At 50.9% G+C, this 17,876-nt stretch overlaps 1 protein-coding gene across 5 annotated transcripts; it reads left to right on the top strand.

The window, feature by feature from the left end:
- The first annotated feature begins 9,889 nt into the window (after positions 1 to 9,889).
- LOC125538879 (uncharacterized) lies at positions 9,890 to 17,460 on the top strand. Of its 5 annotated transcripts, none has more exons than XM_048702192.2 (17): positions 9,890 to 10,097; positions 10,258 to 10,431; positions 10,661 to 11,033; positions 11,112 to 11,240; positions 11,907 to 12,114; positions 12,204 to 12,350; positions 12,569 to 12,643; positions 12,729 to 12,800; positions 12,929 to 13,000; positions 13,677 to 13,748; positions 14,057 to 14,128; positions 14,858 to 14,929; positions 15,296 to 15,367; positions 16,089 to 16,232; positions 16,637 to 16,708; positions 16,779 to 16,925; positions 17,007 to 17,460. In XM_048702192.2, exons 3-17 carry the CDS (start codon positions 10,830 to 10,832, stop codon positions 17,189 to 17,191), a joined length of 1,743 nt encoding a protein of 580 aa, XP_048558149.2. In that variant the 5' UTR covers positions 9,890 to 10,097; positions 10,258 to 10,431; positions 10,661 to 10,829; the 3' UTR covers positions 17,192 to 17,460. The 5 variants fall into 5 exon arrangements, with proteins under 5 accessions (XP_048558149.2, XP_048558147.2, XP_048558150.2 ...); XM_048702190.2 differs by having other exon boundaries at positions 10,258 to 10,536; XM_048702193.2 differs by having other exon boundaries at positions 10,240 to 10,536.
- The last annotated feature ends 416 nt before the right edge of the window (positions 17,461 to 17,876 follow it).

The raw sequence follows: 17,876 nt of genomic DNA, 5'->3' as shown, positions 1-17,876 counted from the left end.
ACCTCGGCGAGCAGCCAGCCCCCGGCTGGGGCTTCAACAACACCACTGGTGCTGCTGAGCAGCCCGGACAGCAGCCCCCGGCGCAGCACTCAGCGTAAGTTCGTCACCCTCTTCTTACTCGACATGTGGTAGGCGCTCGATGCTATGATGCTGACCTTGCCGGGTTTGCAGGAGGGGAGCGGCAGCAGGAGGAGCCACAGAGGGCTACTCCTAACACACCACCCCCATCGACTACGCCGCCGCGGGGGGCGTCCCCGGCAAGGGCATCAGGCACGGAGCCCACACCCATGGAGGAAGAGGGGAACTTGGGCGCTGGTGGCTCTGCCACGGCGCCAAATGCTGGCGGAGAGGGGACTTCTGCTTCACAGCCTGGCACTGGTGAGTCGCCTGTCCTTTGTCTCTGTTTTTCCCTTATTCTTTTCTTGGCTTCATTGCTCCCGTTGCTGTCCAGGCCCTCCTTCAACAGGTATGGAGGACGCTGCCGAGGTCGCTGTCGATGAGCCCACCAAGGATGTTGCCGAGGACACCGCGGTGGGGGCTGCCAAGGCGACTGGCGAGGCTTCTGCCGAGGGCGCCAGCGGTGGACCTGCTGGTGAGGCCGGCAAGGCTTCCGCCGAGGAAGAGGTGGTCGGTGACCAGCCTCCCTCCTCCTCAACCTCAGGCCCCGGTAGATATCTGAAGGTGGGCGACGATCTCTTCGTCCACCTCCCAGGGGCGTCAAGCCAGGCGCCCACCGAAGGGGAAGTTTTTGACGGCGAGGTGCTTGCCGCCACCGGGCTCGAGGTGGTTGATGAGCCGGGTGTTGGTGGCGACGGTTCTCCAGAAGAGCAGCTTTTCCGTGCCATGGGGGCCAATTTCCGGAAGCTCCAAGTGCTCTACCGTGCTCGCCTGGACAAGGTCAAGTCCAGGATGGCAACGGTGGACAACGCAGAGGTGGACTTCAAGGCGCGCGTTGCCGAGACGCAGACCTGGTTCCACCAGGCTCGCGAGGAGCAGAGGGCCTTTCAGGAGAAATTGGCTGAGCGCGATGTGGAGCTCACCATGAAAATGGACGACATCAAGAAGGCCCAGGAAAAGGCGGCGAACTTGGCTGCCACGGCCGAGGCCGCCCGGAACCAGCATCAAGCCACCTTGGATTCCCAGGAAGAGGACCTCATCGCGCGTGAGGCGAAGCTTGTCGCAGCGCTCCGTAGCAAGGATGAGGAGCTCGAGGCCCTTGTCGCGCGGCGGACTCGCGAGCTGGAGCATAGGCACAAGGAGGCACTCGATGCCCAGGCTCTGGCCCATGCCGGCAAGGTAAGGGAGTTGGAGTTGGCGCAGGACGAGCTGAAGGAGCAGGCCCTCAAGCTATCCAATGAGAAGAGCACGCTCAATAGCGCCTTGGTGGAGGCGCAAGGAGCGGTCATCAGCAGGGCTGGGGAGCTCTCCGAAGCGCAAAACTCCGTCAGAGACCTCAAGCTGAAGCTGGAGGATCTCGAGAAGATGTTGTCGGAGAGCAGGGCTCGGGAGGAGACCTTGACCAGGAGCCTGGAGGAGAAGCAGCTGCGGGCGAACGAGGCCGCCTCCCACCAGGATTATGTGGCGGGCGAGAACAGATGGATCAGTCGTCTGGAGGAGGTCGCCGGCAGGGTCACCTCGCAGTTGGCCACCATGGGGATGCCACACGTGAGGTACGCCCCTAAGCGCGGCGGGACCGTCAACACCAAGTTGACCCTGTTCTTCGAGGGCGTCCTCGGAGCCTTGGCTTATCTTCACTCCAACAGGACGGCCACGCTGGCCGAGGAGGCCCGGCGACTTTGCCGGAGGGTCGTGACCAAGGTCCTCACCAAGACGGCGTACTGGAATCCCGATCTTGACTTCGCGGCTGCGATGAAGAGCTTGCCGGATGGTGCTGACCTCACGGTGCTCAAGGAGCACATCAAGCCCATCACCGACTGCATCGACGAAATCAAGAGGATGGAAGGCCAGCGCCGGGATTAGGCATCCCGTTCTTCTTCGCCGCTGCGGGTTCTCGACCAAGACAAATTTTATCTTTAGTTAGAACTACAGCTATGATGTGATGTAATATAACTTTGAAGTACTCTTAATTTTCATGCATGTTATTTCCCCGTTCAATTCCTCTTTGTATGCGCGCCCTACGCTGATTGGGAAGGCTTGCCGGCGCGGAAGCCCCTAGCGGCGTTTTGGGGACGGATCCATCGGGTACGCGTGCTGCCGGACGAGCCACCTTTCCGTTCTAAACGCGGCCGCTCGAACTGTCGAGCTTGACTCGAGTCAGAATCGGGGGCGTTGCTGATCACGGAAGGCTACTCTGCCATTCTCGACGCAGCCGCTTGAGCTGTTGAGCGGACTCGAAACAGGGCAAGGGCGTTGCCGATCGTGGTAGAGCCCCCTGGCGTGCAGGTTTCTCATACAAAGCAAATATCTCCGGGGGGAATAACCTCAAATAAGAAGGGTAGCACAAGTAAGGGTTCAGTGCAACTTAGCTTCTGTTTGTAGTCACTCGAGCGCTGATCTTCTGGCCTCCGTCCTTCTCTAAGAGCCACAAAGGCGAAGGAGTGCTGAGCTGATTGCTAGAGCCGATTCTCACAACTGCGCCCCCTACCTGGCGCGCCAAAGATGTCGGTGGGGACGACACCTATGGGATCACAAGAATCCCTACTACGGTTGCGGGGCGCGGGGTCGTGAGAAGAGCGGATCAAACAGATAGCACACGGTTCGTTTATCCAGGTTCGGGCCGCGAGGATGCGTAAAACCCTACTCCTGCTTTGGTGGATTGTATATCTGTGTTCTTGAGCTAGCTATGGGCGTGAGGAGCTCCAAAAAGCCGAATCCTCCTCCTGGTCGCCTCGGGCCTCATTTTATAGGAAAGGGGCTGCCACAGTGGCACACAGGAGGTGGAAAGGGTACAGTGATGCGAGGTTATCCCTCGCATTACATGACAAGGCGCATTTAATGCGTCCTGCTTAGGTGTCCTTGCTTTATCGGGGACGGGGAGAGCCCTGTCTCGTCCGTCGCCGCTCCCTTTCGTGTCGACACGCGCCCTGGCCAGCGGCGCCCGCGGTGCCATGTAGGCAGGCAGGCAGCTGAGGTGGCGCAGTGGTGGGTCTCCATGAAGATCTACATGCCGCCACGCAGGTGCCTGCCCAGCTGGTTGGGTCGGCAGCTGCACGCGAATGGCGGTGGAGGTTTGACTGGCGTGAGCCTGATGGTGGCCCTACGGGTGTTCTTGGCAAGGGCCTTGCCGGGGCCCCGGCAAGGGTCTTGCCGTGGCGCCTGCTTTCATTCCCGGCAAGCCTCTTGCCGGGGGCCTTGTGGTCCTCCTTGGCTGGGATTCCGCCAGGGATCATCACCTTCTAAAGGGTGTATCTGATCTTGAATGTCCTCACCAAGATCTGCAAGCCGCCACGGGGATGTCTCCCGAATCCTTGCTCCATGGGGGCAGTGGACTCAAGGGTGACTCACTCCGTAGGTGTGGGGCGAGCTGCCACGGCAAGGGTCTTGCCGGGTTTGCTAAAACCGGCTACCGGCAAGGATCTTGCCGGGGGGGAATCCATTTCGTCCCCTTTGCTCTTTGTGGTCTTGGTCTTGGCGTCGTTCTGCTTCTCCTGAGCTTCAGCCTTACCTTGGCTCACCTCCCTTGCCTTGCTCAGTGTGGTGGTGCCCGTGGCTCAGACTGCCTGTGCACAGTTATAGGGGTACAAAAAGTGTACCCCTCTTTTTGTACACCGACACATTATGTGGTGTTGTTTTGTTATAATATCATCCTTTTGTGTTGTTCACAGACAGGAAAGTATGCATATTTATCTTCCAAGGAGACCAGTAACTAGTTTGTGTCACCTTGCAGAGGGGGTGCAATGAAGATAAGATTGAGGATTTCCAAGTACAAGATGTTAGAAAGGAGCCTTGCAAGAGAAGGAGGAGGAGCACTGAGCCTGTTAAACCAGTTAAGGTAAGTCACACTATATTACAGTTACCAGGACATCCTATTTGTCTGACATTGTGCTTGCATAGGGTTCTTCACCTCTAACCCAGGCACTGGGCCATTGATTAAAACCCCCTCCACTCACTACTATATGATGTTCTAACTTTTTTGTAAATCAGATGTATGTAAACACATTTTAATGTGTTTGTTCACTCGTTACAGATGTAGTCTACTTTAACTATCTAAAACATCTTATAGCAGTGAATAGTGTGAAACTGCTTCCTGCCATGGTAGAGTTGTCGATGTCATAAATGTCATAACCAAACGCATATTCACATCATTAGCCTCCCTATCATTACTAGGATATTGATTACATACTAGTCGAGATACTTCATAGGGGGCAAACAATATTACTCCCTCTATCCATTTTTATAAGGCCTAACCTCAAATTTCATTTTTTCCATAATTACAAGGCCAGATTAGCTAACCGATGTGTCATGCTTTTAATTATCTATCGCAAGTCACGCGTGCTCCCTCCCATTTCCTCTTGGGAAAATGCTCTGGTCCTATTTATTTGCATGGATGCATATCTGTTTTCACCTTGCCTCTTCGTTTCTACCTTGTAGGCCCTGTTTGGTTCATAAGTCCTAGGACTTTTTCTAGTCCGAACTAAAAAGTCCTTCCCTGTTTGTTTTCAGGGACTAAAAAGTCCCTAGTCCCTCCCTAAAGGTTATTAAATGACATGTAAAATACCATGTTACCCCTAGTATACAGAAAAATAACAACCAAACAACACCATGGGGCGGCGGGGCAATGGGTGCAGGGAGGGCCATTGTTGGAAAAGTCCCAAAAAAGACTCTCCTTGAGAGTCTTCTTGATTTAGTCCCAAAAAGTAACTTTTAGTCCCTAGTAGTCCCTCCTGTTTAGTTAAAAAGTCTCTAAGAGGGACTTTTTCTAGTCCCTACACCAAATAGTCCCTGGAAACAAACACCCCCTCAGCCAATGTGTGCACTATATAAGAAGTTATGATTGGCTAACCATGCATTTAATGGAGACTGCATGCAAGATTTACATTGCGGTTTGGTTGGGAAAATCCTGCTATTAAAATATGTTCATTCTTTTCCGCAACTGCCTTGGTATGAGAGATTCAAAAGTTAGGCCCTGTAAAAATGGATGGAGGGAGTACATTACTTGTTCCTTTAGGCCCCTCCCAATGCTCCACCTTGTACATGTGCTAAGCCTTCCACATAGGCAAAAAATCTAATGTGACAAGTTATTAAGAGGAGAAAGATGTGTGTGGTGACCCAGGAAGAAACAATGCTAAGCGTGTGTACCTAGGCAAAGCCTTTAAATGAAGGAAGACCACCAATACATGAAGAGCTTTAGTTGCTAAATCATTAAATGAAGCAAGCTTAGCTACCATAAACTAAGCACCTATGCATTAGGGAGTATAGTTGTTGAGCTATTTAATGTGCTTAGCACCTCATCTAAACACTCATGCATTGGGAGCAGCCTTATATAGTAAATGTAGCTAGGCCATGGGGTGGAGCGGTGGCTAATAGGCCAGAAGGGGGCGGTGGCGATGGTGGCCATATTCGGCAGCGGCGATGATGGATTAGGGGAAGCGGCAGCGGGATGAAGTTTCACGTGCGCGGGCATCGTGTGACCATGATATTTATTTTGCGGCAACCGACTATTGTTGTATATTTGCAGCATGTGAGGCCAAAATGGATGCCCTAAAAATTTACAGCACGGTTTAGAGATAGGGCAGCTGCTAGAGCATCATTTTTTATACAAATGCCTAAAATCAATTTTTAGAGCAACTCCAAAGGGGCGTCCCATTTCGTCAGCCTGCGTTCGTTTGGGTTGGCGTGGACAAAAGTGGCGGCCCAACGCGCCGACCCAAACACAAATCACGTCCGCTTCGCGTCCGCGCCGACGCATTTGCGGCCCAAATTTGCGCCCCAAATGCGTCGGCGCAGACATGGAACGGACGCCACGCGCGCCTTCTCGGTGTCCGCCGCATCCCCACCTGGCGGCCGTCCAACTACTTGCTACTCACGCGATCAACTTAATTTATGATCACGGGCCCATGCGTCAGCGACGGCGGTCGTCCTTTTTTAAGCCGACTGTGCGGCGGGGCCGTCCTCATCCAAACTCGCCGTCCACATCTAGCCAGCTCTGCTCCCCCATCGTCGGCAAACCCTAGCCATCACCACCACAGCGAGATGGGGCTCTTCTCCGGCGCCGGCAGCACCAAGGCCAAGGGCAAGGCCCCCGCCGTCCCTTTCCCATCGGAGCTCCTCCCGCCTCCGCCAGCACCGGCTCGCCGGGAGAGGCGGCGCGTGAACGTGCCAGTGCACCAGGCGGAGTGGCACTGGCAGCATCGCGTGCCTCTGCCGTACCCCGACGTCACCCTGCCGCACGACTGGCATCTGGATCCAGAGAGGATCCCAGTGCCGGCGGCGCCGCGGTCTGCTAGGGCACACGCGGAGGAGGTGCGGCGCCGGCGGGCGCTGCTGACGCCGGAGCAGCGCCGCGACGACACCTACGCCATAGACTCGTCAAACTGGAAGCGGTGGTTCGCCTTTGAGTACGAGGAGGCGAGGCACCGCGGCGTGCGCGAGGTCGACCGCAGCCTGCCGCCGCCCCCGCTTGTCGTCCACGAGGAGGACCAGGTGGCGGAGGACGCCTACAAGGCGGCCCTTGCGGCGGTCTACTGCAAGAGCGAGGAGGACGAGCGGCGCAGGATGGAGGCGGCGGAGGAAGAGGAGGCCCGGTACAAGGCGGCCATGGCGCAGGCCATTGCCCTCTCCGCGGTCGGCGACTGCATGGTGCCGCCGGTGGCCCCGCCGTCCCCTCCCCGACGCCGCGTCAAGGCCGACCCGGAGCCGCAGCCGGAGCCGTCCCTGATCGAGCGCTACTCCTGGACGGGAGTACTGCGCGAGTGGGTGTCCGCGCCATCGATTTGGATGGGGGTGACGCCGGCGCAGGAGGTGGCCTACCTCGAGATGTGGCGCCAGTGACGGCTGGCCGAGGAGCGCCGTCGCGGCGAGTACGAGGAGATGCTCTAGCGCGACCCCGAGGAAGAGCAGCGTGAGGCTGAGGAGGAGGCGCGCCAGGCCGCGGCTGCACAGGTGGCCGCACAGCCCCCCGCGCCGGCACTGCCCGCGCCAGAACAGCTGCCCGCGGCCTACATCACCGCCGCCTGAAACATGGCATTCCCCTGGGCCGGCCCTACGTCGACGCTCATCGATCTCACCGACCCCGAGGGGGAGGAGGAGGACGACGCCTAGTGCTGCGTGCCGCCTCGTAGTTTAGGTTGTTTTTATTTTTCTTAAATGCTAATGTGGACGCGTGGACTTTCACCGGCCTTCGTGGCCGGCTGTAATGTTTAATTAATGTTTTTTAAATATGCATGCGTTCTTTTTTTTTCTAGCATCGTCAAAATGGGTCGGGCCAGCGTTGGGCGCACGCGTCGACCCAAACGCGGAAGTGGACAAAAAATGGACAAAACCGCTGTCCGTTTGGGTCGGCCGTTGGAATTGCTCTTAGACCATCGTTTTCGATACAAATGCCTAAGGCCAACTCCACCGCACGACCCCAAACGGACGTCCGGTTTGGCCGAATTTTATCCCTTTGAGGCGGCGATGGGTTCGCCCATGTTCACGTTTATTCGTTGGGTCGTGGGTGCACCAATGCGCGGCCTTACCCCAAATCATGTTCGGGGTGGACGTGATTAAAAAAACAAAAAACTTAAATAAAATGCCTAAAAAGTAAATAAACGCACTTAAAAAACATAAAACATATATAGAGGTCACGGCCACAAAATGGCCCAGTTCCATAATCCACTTAAACGGCCCAGTTCAATAATTAAACATAAAAGGAAAATAAAAAAATGCCGCCCGCGCGCTCCTGCCGCACCCGTCGATGCCGTGGCCGTCGCCGTCTTCACTGGCCGCCGGTGTCGTCATCGTCGCTAACGAGGTCGACGTAGTCCGACGACGTCCACAGGTGGGCCGGCGGTCCGCGGTGCACAGGGGCGGCGGGCTGGAAGGTGGCCGGTGCCTGCACCACCTCCTCCCGAGGCGAGGCGTCCCGCTCCGACGACCGCGATGGCGTGGGGCACCAGTTCACGCCTCCCACGGCAGCTGCCATCTGCTCAGCGATGCACGACCAGCTCCACCCCTGACCCACCAGGCCAGGGTGGAACGCGGCCACCGGCGGCTCCTCCACCACCTCCTCCTTCAGCACCATCTCCACCTCGGGGATGGCGACATCGCCGGCCGCAGAGAGGGCCATCGTCTTCTCGAGGCCCGGCCACTGGCGCTCATCGTGCGTGTTCATGGAGTCCGCCATGACACGCGCCATGAGCCAGGCCTCTTCCTCCGCTGTCATGCGAGGAGGTGGTGGAGGAGATGGAGATGGCGACGGCGTGGCCGTGAGGCCGTGCACCCGCCTACGCCCGTGCTCCCGGGGAGCCGCTCGGGGCTCACGTGGCCGCCGCGGCCCCGTCGACGTGCCGGCGAAGAAGGACGCCCGCCGCATGTCGTGCTCATCGCGGAACCAAGTGTCCCACAATGGCGAGTCGGGGGCGTACCTCTCGTCGTAGTAGAGGTCGTCCGGGAGGAGGCGACGGCAGTGCTGGATCTCCTGGCGGCGCGCACGGTCGCTCAGCGGGATCGGCGGGATCGGCATGCGGTCGGCCGACAGGTGCCAGTTATTGGGGAGGTGGACGTCGCTCCAGGGTAGCGGCGTCCTCGTCTCCCAATAACGGCGGCAGACGGCCGCCTCGATGCAGTGCCGGTCGCGCTCGCCGGCGGCCGTGGGCGCGATGGAGAACGCGGGCGGCGCGGGGGCCCGACGCGGTGGCGATGGCGAGGCGGGCTCCTCCTTCTTTACGGAGTCGCGGCGGCGTCCCGACGAGGAGCCAGCCTCGCGGTCGTGCTTGCCTTTGCGGCCGTAGTTCCATAGCCCCATGGCTGCAGGCGGCCGGCCGGCGAGTTCTTGGCTAGGGTTTGGGACTGGGCCTGTCGGGTTTCGAGGAGGCCGCGGGGTGGCGTGGGGTAGTGTGGACGACGACCAGTCCACGGTTCCCATTTAAAAAGGACCGCGACCCCTCATCTGGGCGGATGACAAACGGGGCCGCCCGCGCGTGCGCATTGATGAGGCGGGGGGAGGTAGGTGGCCGCCGTTTACGCGGCCCCGACGCGGATGAGGCGCGCGTCCATTTGGTGTCCGCCACGATCTAAATCCAGCGCACGTTTGCGCTTGAAATGAATCGGCACGAAAATAAAATGGACCAGATGGGTCCGGGCCGTCGCGTGCTGGACCGTCTCGTTTATCCGTTTTATCCAGAATGGGCCGCCCGGTGGAGTTGGCCTAAAACCGGTTGTTCAGGCGAAAGTCACCTTCATGCTCAGGTAGTTACCCTATTGGGATATGGTCTGTCGAGATGGTCTATTGCCCGATGTCAAACGTGTTTTCTCACCGCAACAAAAAGCAACATCAAACGTGTTCGTTTTGTTCCGTCGCACCGAAAAACTGACACATGCGGCTGCTGACTCGCACGCGATAGCAGTACCTCTGTACGAGGAGTGTACCAGCGAGAGGCGATAAATAGCAAAACTGCGCTCGTAAAGCCGCGGGGCCCACGTGCACCCCCGCACAACGAACAGCCCTCTTCGGGGTCACAAAACCGGGGTGCCGTGCGCCCGCCCGCCACGGTGGTGCCCCACCTCCTTTGCCTTATCCCTTCCGCTTCCCGGTGGCCCCCACCCCCTCGCTTACCACCCACCATCATCCGTTTCCGCCGTGTCACCGCCAGTGGGCCCAGATGGTCCGCTGCCCCCGCGTGTCAGTGTCCAAACGTTCCGTAGCCCGGCGTACCGTCCCAGCGCCCCGCGACACGTGGAGCTCGCGCGCTGCTCCCCGGCGCTCGCTATAAGCCATTTTTCCTCCATCCCCCACCTTTCCTCCTCCCTCCCCACTCGTGGCCGGACCTGACCTGACCTCGTGTCGTCACTGTCGCTCGCGAGACTTCGCCGGATTTGGAATCAGATACGACACGCCGCCGGCGACGATTTCAGCCGCCGGCTCCGTCGAGCTCCGCTAATCCGTGGCTCAGCCCAGCATCGGGTGGCTCCTGTGGCCTGATTCCACGCCCGATCAGGTAATTTCACCTCCTATGCAATAATAACTAACTTTAGGCGCGAGTGCGATTCTCTCGGCTGCTGCTGATTTCGTCCAGCCTCCGACGTGCTCCCCTCCGTCTCTGCTCTGATCTTCTCTTCTCCGGTTATTCCAATCCGGAGATTTGGGCATTTTTGCAGTTCGTTCCGCCTGCCGTCCGCGACTTGCAGAGCTTGGTGCGGACGGAACGTTCGATACTGTCGGATGTTTGCAGGGTTCACCGTAATCATCCGCAGGGGTTGGTTGCTCTGTTCGCAGGGCTCAATTGCGTGTAGGATTGGTTGGCGTTGTGTGGTGATTGGACGCCAGGCTCAGTTGCGTGAGAGATGAACACTTCACTCGAAACCGACCACTTGCATTAGAATCGATTGCGTGAGGGTTTGGTTTGTGTGACTGCGTCTGCATACAATCTTCTGATAGTAATTTCCTTACTGCAGTGCAAGTCAAGCTTATATTGATTATATTGACAATCTTCTGATAGTAACTTCCTTGCTGCAGTGCAAGTCAAGCTTATTGATTATATTAGTTTTATTGATGACGCAGGATGGCGTTGAAGAAGGCCAAGTCCTAGTCACGCCTGAAATGGATGCTAGGGAATCGAGCCGTGGCCGGGAAGTACACGCACCTCTGATTCTATCCATGGTCTGTGACACTGTACGTCCATCCATAGACTTGAGGCAGTGATCAGGTTTGTTCAGTGCAAGAACTCGCCATGGGCAGTGCCTGCTCAAGGAACAGAGGCCAAGTGGTCCATGAGGATCAACTGTACAGTGTCAAGTTCTCCAAGAGCGGCAGCTTCAAGTGGCTGCTCCACACGCTGTCACGCAGCAGCTCTGATGTGCTCCGGAAGGCCCAGGGACCGGGCCCAGGTTGCCGCCCGTCGCTGGTGGAACTTTGCGTGGCCAGAGTCCGTGAGGTAGTCATGTGACCTCATATCTTCAGAGCTTGGCCAAGCGATGCCTCTTCTTGGCTGAGTTGATGTGGGTGATTGCAGGACATAAGTAGGTATTCAGATTTCTCCATGCTGCCTAGGGATCTTAGCCAGCAGATATTCAACGAACTGGTGCGCTGTAGCTACATCAATGAGGAGTTGCTGGGAGCTTTTCGCGACTGTGCTTTGCAGGTGAAATTTTGGTGCCTGTTTGGTAAACTGTTTTGAATGAAATAGACAGTGATGTTTTGTCTTAAATACAATTTTTAAGGTGAAACAATGGGAAAATTCCCCACTGCATTTTTTTATTAATATGGGTTATATACAAAAGAATGATGAATAAAATAATACAAGTCTAGCTTATCCCTGTTAACTATGAACAATTACTTGATGTAAAATTAAAGTTCCTGTACCATCAATCAGGCCTTTATATGTAAATGTATTTTATTTTTCTCGACAAACTCTTATGTGTATTATCAGGGAGTGAAGAAAGGCATCTTGTCAGACATTCATTGTTGGTTTTTCAAGGTTCACTCAGTAATTTACTCCTAGAATGCAATTCTTTGTCAAGCTTCTTCCTAGAAAGTAAAAATTACTTTGGTAAATTTATCCGGTAAGAATGAAAAAGCCCTATTCCTTAGGGAAGCCCATTTAATAGACCATTTGAGATCACTTAGGTAGCTAGCTACCTTATTCCTAGTCAGATGGCACTTCTTGCTTAAGGTAAATTGCAAGCCATGCCACCAGTTTGCTTGGTGAGCTAGACCAGAAAAGAAAAACTTGAAGGCTTCTATCACGCTCTGGGACGAGTTAGCCTTACATGACAACCAATTGATCTTCCACACTATTCGGTATCAGGATATTTGTCTGGATGAGTACCCTGGAGTGAAGGATGCTTGGATGGAAGTAATCGCTTCTCAAGGGCAGTCCTTGCTATCTGTTGACATCTCTTGCTCTGATGTGACTGATAGTGGATTGAATCTTCTCAAAGATTGCTCAAATATGCAAAGTCTGGCATGCAATTACTGTGATCGAATTTCTGAGCATGGACTTAAAACAGTGTCAGGTATGTGATGCCAATAGTCCAGTAGCTGTGCGAGTCTGGGGGGTGAATGTTCATTTTTATGATGTATGATGTGTGTCTTCATTCTGCAGGCCTCTCAAACTTGACATCGCTCAGCCTTAAGAAATGTGCTGCTGTTACAGCTGAAGGAGCAAAAGCCTTTGCAAAGTTAGTTAACTTGGTAAATTTGGACCTTGAGCGATGCCCAAAAATTCATGGTGGCCTTGTTCATTTAAAAGGTGGCCTTTTGTTCCCTGAACCAATTGTTTGTAAAGCATGCCCAATCACCTAATTTATTCCAACTTATACATTTCCATTTCCTGACATGTGATACATACATTTGTTTGTAGTCACTATAAGAACTGGCATGCGGCCTATTTATTCGCATTCCGCTCAATAGCAAGTAGCTCCGAAAAACTACTTGCCTCTGTTGCAATAACATAACATTCTTTTACAGGCTTGAGAAAACTGGAAACACTGAACATGAGATATTGTAATGGCATCACAGATTCAGATATGAAGTATTTATCAGGTTATAATTCTTCTATGGCTAGTCTAAACCAATCTATGTTTTCATACACGTTGATCTACAATGCAATGCCCTTCTCCTTGTGTAGATTTTACGAGCTTGAGAGAGTTGCAACTGTCTTGCTGCAAAATAAGCGATTGTGGTGTTTCTTATCTGAGAGGTACCCCCCAAACACATGCTCTTGAATTGTTTTTTTGTTGTTGTTGACTAACTCTTCGTTTTTATTTACTTAGTAACCCGAGGGTTTATAAATTTAGCCGTGTTTAAGTTGTTGGTTTGATCTCTTAGGTCTGTCCAAACTATCCCACCTAAATCTGGAGGGCTGTGCAGTGACTGCTGCTTGTTTGGAAGCTATATCAGGTTTTACATCCTTTCCTTATAGAGCACCCTGCTGTTGATGCTACTTCCGTACAAGTTTCTTTGGCTTAGTCTTGCTCGTTGAAAGGTGCTGACAATTGTGTATAGTTTGATCTATTATGTATGTTGCAGCAGGAGGACGATTGGGCCTTAGAACTCTGTAGAAGTATGTGTGTCATGAACTTATTCACAAGTTACAACAGCAGTCTTATATTTTTATTCTATCTCTAGAATTCATGCCCCAGAGAGATGCCCTTTTGGTAGAAAGATAACATGATATCTTTATAAGTTTGCTTCAGAAGTTTAATGAGAATGAGTCAAAGTAACATATTAGTTAGCCAGATAGTTCTTCTGTGCATTTATGGGGACACCATGCTGTTCTATGTAAAAATGATGAGAGATGTTTTTACCTCTTCTGTTTCTGAGAGTCAGTGTATGGAGTTTAACTCCATTATTTTGAAGGGAAGCTTGTGTTGTTGACCGGAGGAGTTAAATGTTCCTTTTACAAGGACATTGTTATTTACGAGGCCTGAACTTACTATTTCACTGTTGCATGGTTACTCTGTTGTAATACTCATTTATGTTGTAGCATTCAGTTAGCATTTCATGCATAATTATGCAAATAGTTGCAAGCTCACTATCTGGGTGCCAAACTTCATTAATAGTCATGCTATTTCAGGATTGGCTTCATTGGTTTTGTTAAATCTCAATAGGTGTGGCATATGTGATGAAGGCTGTGAGAAATTGGAAGGTAAATACGGCACCAATTGATGACCATATTGTGAACATGACTCTTTGTTACTTTCTGAGATCATTTGTGTGTGATGGCATGCAAAATGGGATACATGTTTCCTTCTTTGAGATGTAGGTGTCTAGCTCAGTAGTTGCATTGATGGATCCGCAATGCATCTCTGTTTCCTTCACCCACAATTTTTTCAAGCATGCATATTTGTACCCTTTTGTGACCTGTATCTGTCCAAGTGTGTTCCTTTGTCCTGCACAGCTACACCCTTTTATAGCTCACTGTCTGGTAGCTCATGGTCTGGTGCTGCCTTGCAGGTCTTGTCAAATTGAAGGTTCTTAATTTAGGGTTCAACCACATTACAGATGCCTGCTTGATTCATCTACGAGGTGAGTATTAATCACTGCTTATCTTTGTATTAATTAGTTGTATAGCAACATTCGAACATGCTGATATCGAAATCCTTGAGACACCCATCTACGCAAGCAACAAGTGTTTCACATATTAAAATGTTTACTTGATTGATTTGGTCATCCTATATTAAAATGTTTTGAGACACTCCTCTCTTATTTTATCAGTTTTGTACTAAAATTAACAAAGTCATTGTTGTGCATGATTTCATAAAACCAGATTTTTTTTTTTGTTTCTCAAACACGCACGTGAATGCACTTCATTTTGTAGTAGGAGAAAGTACCGAGAAGGCGCAGATCTTACAAACCAACTAGAAAACCCAAACGAAAATGAAATAAACAAGAAACTAAGAACAGCCCCGAAGGAATTTATGCAAATGAAGCAACAGCATAAAACATGATTATTATCCTTCAAGAAAGATGGCTGGTATTTTATCTTTTTGCCTTTGCACAAAGATGCTTGTAAGATGAAAGCAGAGGCATGTCAAAGAACATGCAGAGGATCTTGCACTTCTGGCATGTATGTTATTCATTTTCTAGATCAAAATGGAGTGTCAATTGGAAGCACTTGTCTCTTGTATTAAATCTTGTATAAAAATATATTTAAAAAAATATAACCATGGAGACGCCCATTTGAATCGTGGATCCGGTATACTAAACAACACAACGCGGGGACAGTTTGTATATGATGTTCTTTGCTCCTTCCAGAATTGATCAATTTGGAGTGTTTGAACTTGGACTCATGCAAGATTGGTGACGAGGGACTATTGCACCTGAAAGGTGAGTTCCTTCAGCATGTCTTAATTTTTCTTTTCTTTTTTTGCAACTGTAGTAGCATGTCTCAATTCATCTCCTATTACATCTTGTTTTATAAAATGTCGAATAGTGCAATCATCGAGTTAACCAACTCGTGCAGTTTACTGTTGTGGAATGGCATATGATTTTTATTTACCAGACTTCTCTACAGTTAGCAGTATAGCATTTATGGGGCATTCTTGTTTGCCTGCAGAAATTTGTATTGAGCGTTTATGGTTAGACGATTTTAGCGCTTTCTGTCTAGAAAAATCAAATTTTGGCTCTCCTTTTTTTTTGAATAATAGCTCTCCTGTTGTAAAGCACTAATTGATACATTTTGCTGTTCTGTAGGCCTTTTGCAGTTAAGAAGTTTGGAACTTTCGGACACTGCAGTTGGAAGCAATGGACTTCGTCATCTCTCTGGTTTGTTTACGCTTTGCCAAATTCTGTTTCATGAACTGTTGATTCTCTGTTTCCCCGCTCTTTAATTTGCCTTCGTTTTAGTAGTCCAGTTGAAAAGTTAGCTTGTTACATTATTCTTGCTGCTAATTTGAGAGAAAATTGAACTTGCTTCTGCTGTAACCAATGTAAGCTGGGTGATCACCATAACACTGGAATATATGTAGTTATGTCTTGTTGGCTTCTGGTTACTAAATGTAGATTACTTCTAGTAATGTGTTTATAGAAATATTGTTTCATCTTGGTGGCCAATGCATTATCTTAGATTATATTGTCATTTTCTGGGCTGCCTACCTGTATTGTGGTAGGTGGCTTGTGTCAAGGCATAAACCACTGGTTCACACAATTCAAGAAATACCACTTAAAGTTGCATGATAGAGGGGCCAATGCTGATGATGTACAGTGGTATGTTTGGCAATTTTCCATATCTGAAACTGATCAGTTATGTCAGGAAATGACTCCACGTTTAATGGTACATTGCATGCACACATTTCATTGACAGTGTCCCCTGACTTTTATCTTGCTACATAAACAATGCCTAGCTTAATGTGCTCTCAACAATTGATAGTTGAGCCATAATATTCATCTTAATCACAATGCGGAAGTGTTATTATGAGGTTTATGTGTCTGAACTCTTACGGTCGATATTATTTTTCACTGTAGTTATGCAACGGTTCTTTTGCAGGTCTTCGGAATTTGCATAGCATGAATCTCTCTTTTACAGTGATTACGGACATTGGTCTGAAGAAAATTGCTGGCATGAATTCACTGAGGTCACTTAATCTTGATAATCGCCAAATCACAGACAATGGCTTGGCAGCTCTTACAAGTATGTCTCTCAGATTCCCAGGTCTTGTGATGATGGATAGTAACTCAGCCAAATTTCGTCGTTTGTTGCGTTAGTTATTGGGTTTCTAGTTTTTAAACTAAGTGTCTACATCTTTAAGCAGTTTCATTGGTAATATAAGGGTTACAGTTGTGTTAATAACTGGATCATGAAGAGTATCTCTTCAGGGCACTTCCATAACCTTGCCCCTAAGATTCCGTATTTCCACTGTTTACCTTTCTAGTGATGCTAAATTTCTGTCATTTACAGAACTTGTGAACTGTAATATGGGCAAGAATAACCCTTCATGACAGTGGTTCGCCCGGTGTCGCAATAATTTGTGGTCTTTCGAATGTATTTGGTCATAACATCACGTTGGCTAAAGTCTACTTATTTGGTCAATGCAGCTCTGACCGGATTAACGCACCTTGATCTTTTTGGAGCTCGTATAACTGATGCTGGGACAAACTGCCTCAGATGTAAGGGTGCATGATTAGATCAAAGATCGATTCAATCATATGACACCTAACATGGTTGTCACTATTTCAGGTTTCAAGGGTCTGCGGTCTCTGGAGCTCTGCGGTGGGCTAATCACCGACGCTGGAGTGAAGAACATCAAGGACCTCAAAGACCTGACGTTGCTTAACCTATCCCAAAACGGCAACCTCACAGACAAGACCTTGGAGATAATCTCGGGTACGTGCATCCTTCGCATTCTTTCTTTCGTTTCCCCGAAACTTCCGGTATGATCCTCACAGTTGTATACCCTTGTCGCAGGCCTGACCGCTTTGGTCTCGCTGAACCTGTCGAGCTCCCGGGTATCCAACGCCGGCCTCCACCATCTGAGGCCGCTGCAGAACCTGCGCTCGCTGTCGCTCGACTCGTGCAAGGTGACGGCCTGCGAGATCAAGAAGCTTCAGCTGGCCGCCCTCCCCAACCTGGTAAGCGTGCGGCCGGAGTAGTCCGGTAATCGGCACCTCCGTCCATCTGTAGATAGCCACTACGAGTAGAGCGGGCAGAACGTGCCTGCGCGTCTGTACATACATAGTCTTGTGAGTCACGCGAGGGATTGATCTGATGATAGACTGAACTGCTGTTTATGTCGTCTACGGTGTGCCCATTAAAGCTGATGCGAAGAAACAACTGTAAATGCGTCGTGCTTCCTCCGCATTTGGGATGGTATGTAAAATGTAATGGCTCCTGTACATAACAGTTGGTGTTTGCGAAGTTTTGTCGCATGGTGCTACGATCCTGGTTACAATTCTCAGTGCGGATCGCTTTCCCTTGGCATGTGACGCGGCCACGCGGGGCACCGCTGTGGTATCAAACAACTCACAAACAGCAGCAGCCACATATATTTCATGTTACCAAACAAACCACAAGCAGCAGCAACTAAATCATAAAGATGAAATCACAAGGATCCTATATAGATTAAGGACATGCCCTTCAATCCATACACAAGAGCTAAGAACAGGCCTTTCAGTTCAACTAAACTAGATGCTCCCTCACAAAAAAAAAACTAAACTAGATGCTCACGATGTTCTCTTCGCATGGAACAAAACAGCTGGGGAGAACTTATACTAGAAGCACCTAGGAGTTAGATGTAACACAATTAAAAATGAAGGACCTTTATATTAGACGCACCTA

Source organism: Triticum urartu, chromosome 2A, assembly GCF_056163025.1.
Source record: "Triticum urartu cultivar PI428250 chromosome 2A, HENAU_Tu73, whole genome shotgun sequence".
In the NCBI taxonomy this organism is placed as follows: Eukaryota; Viridiplantae; Streptophyta; class Magnoliopsida; order Poales; family Poaceae; genus Triticum; species Triticum urartu.
The sequence above is the reverse complement of the archived record's forward strand: the minus strand, read 5'-3'. Positions and strand labels throughout refer to the sequence as shown.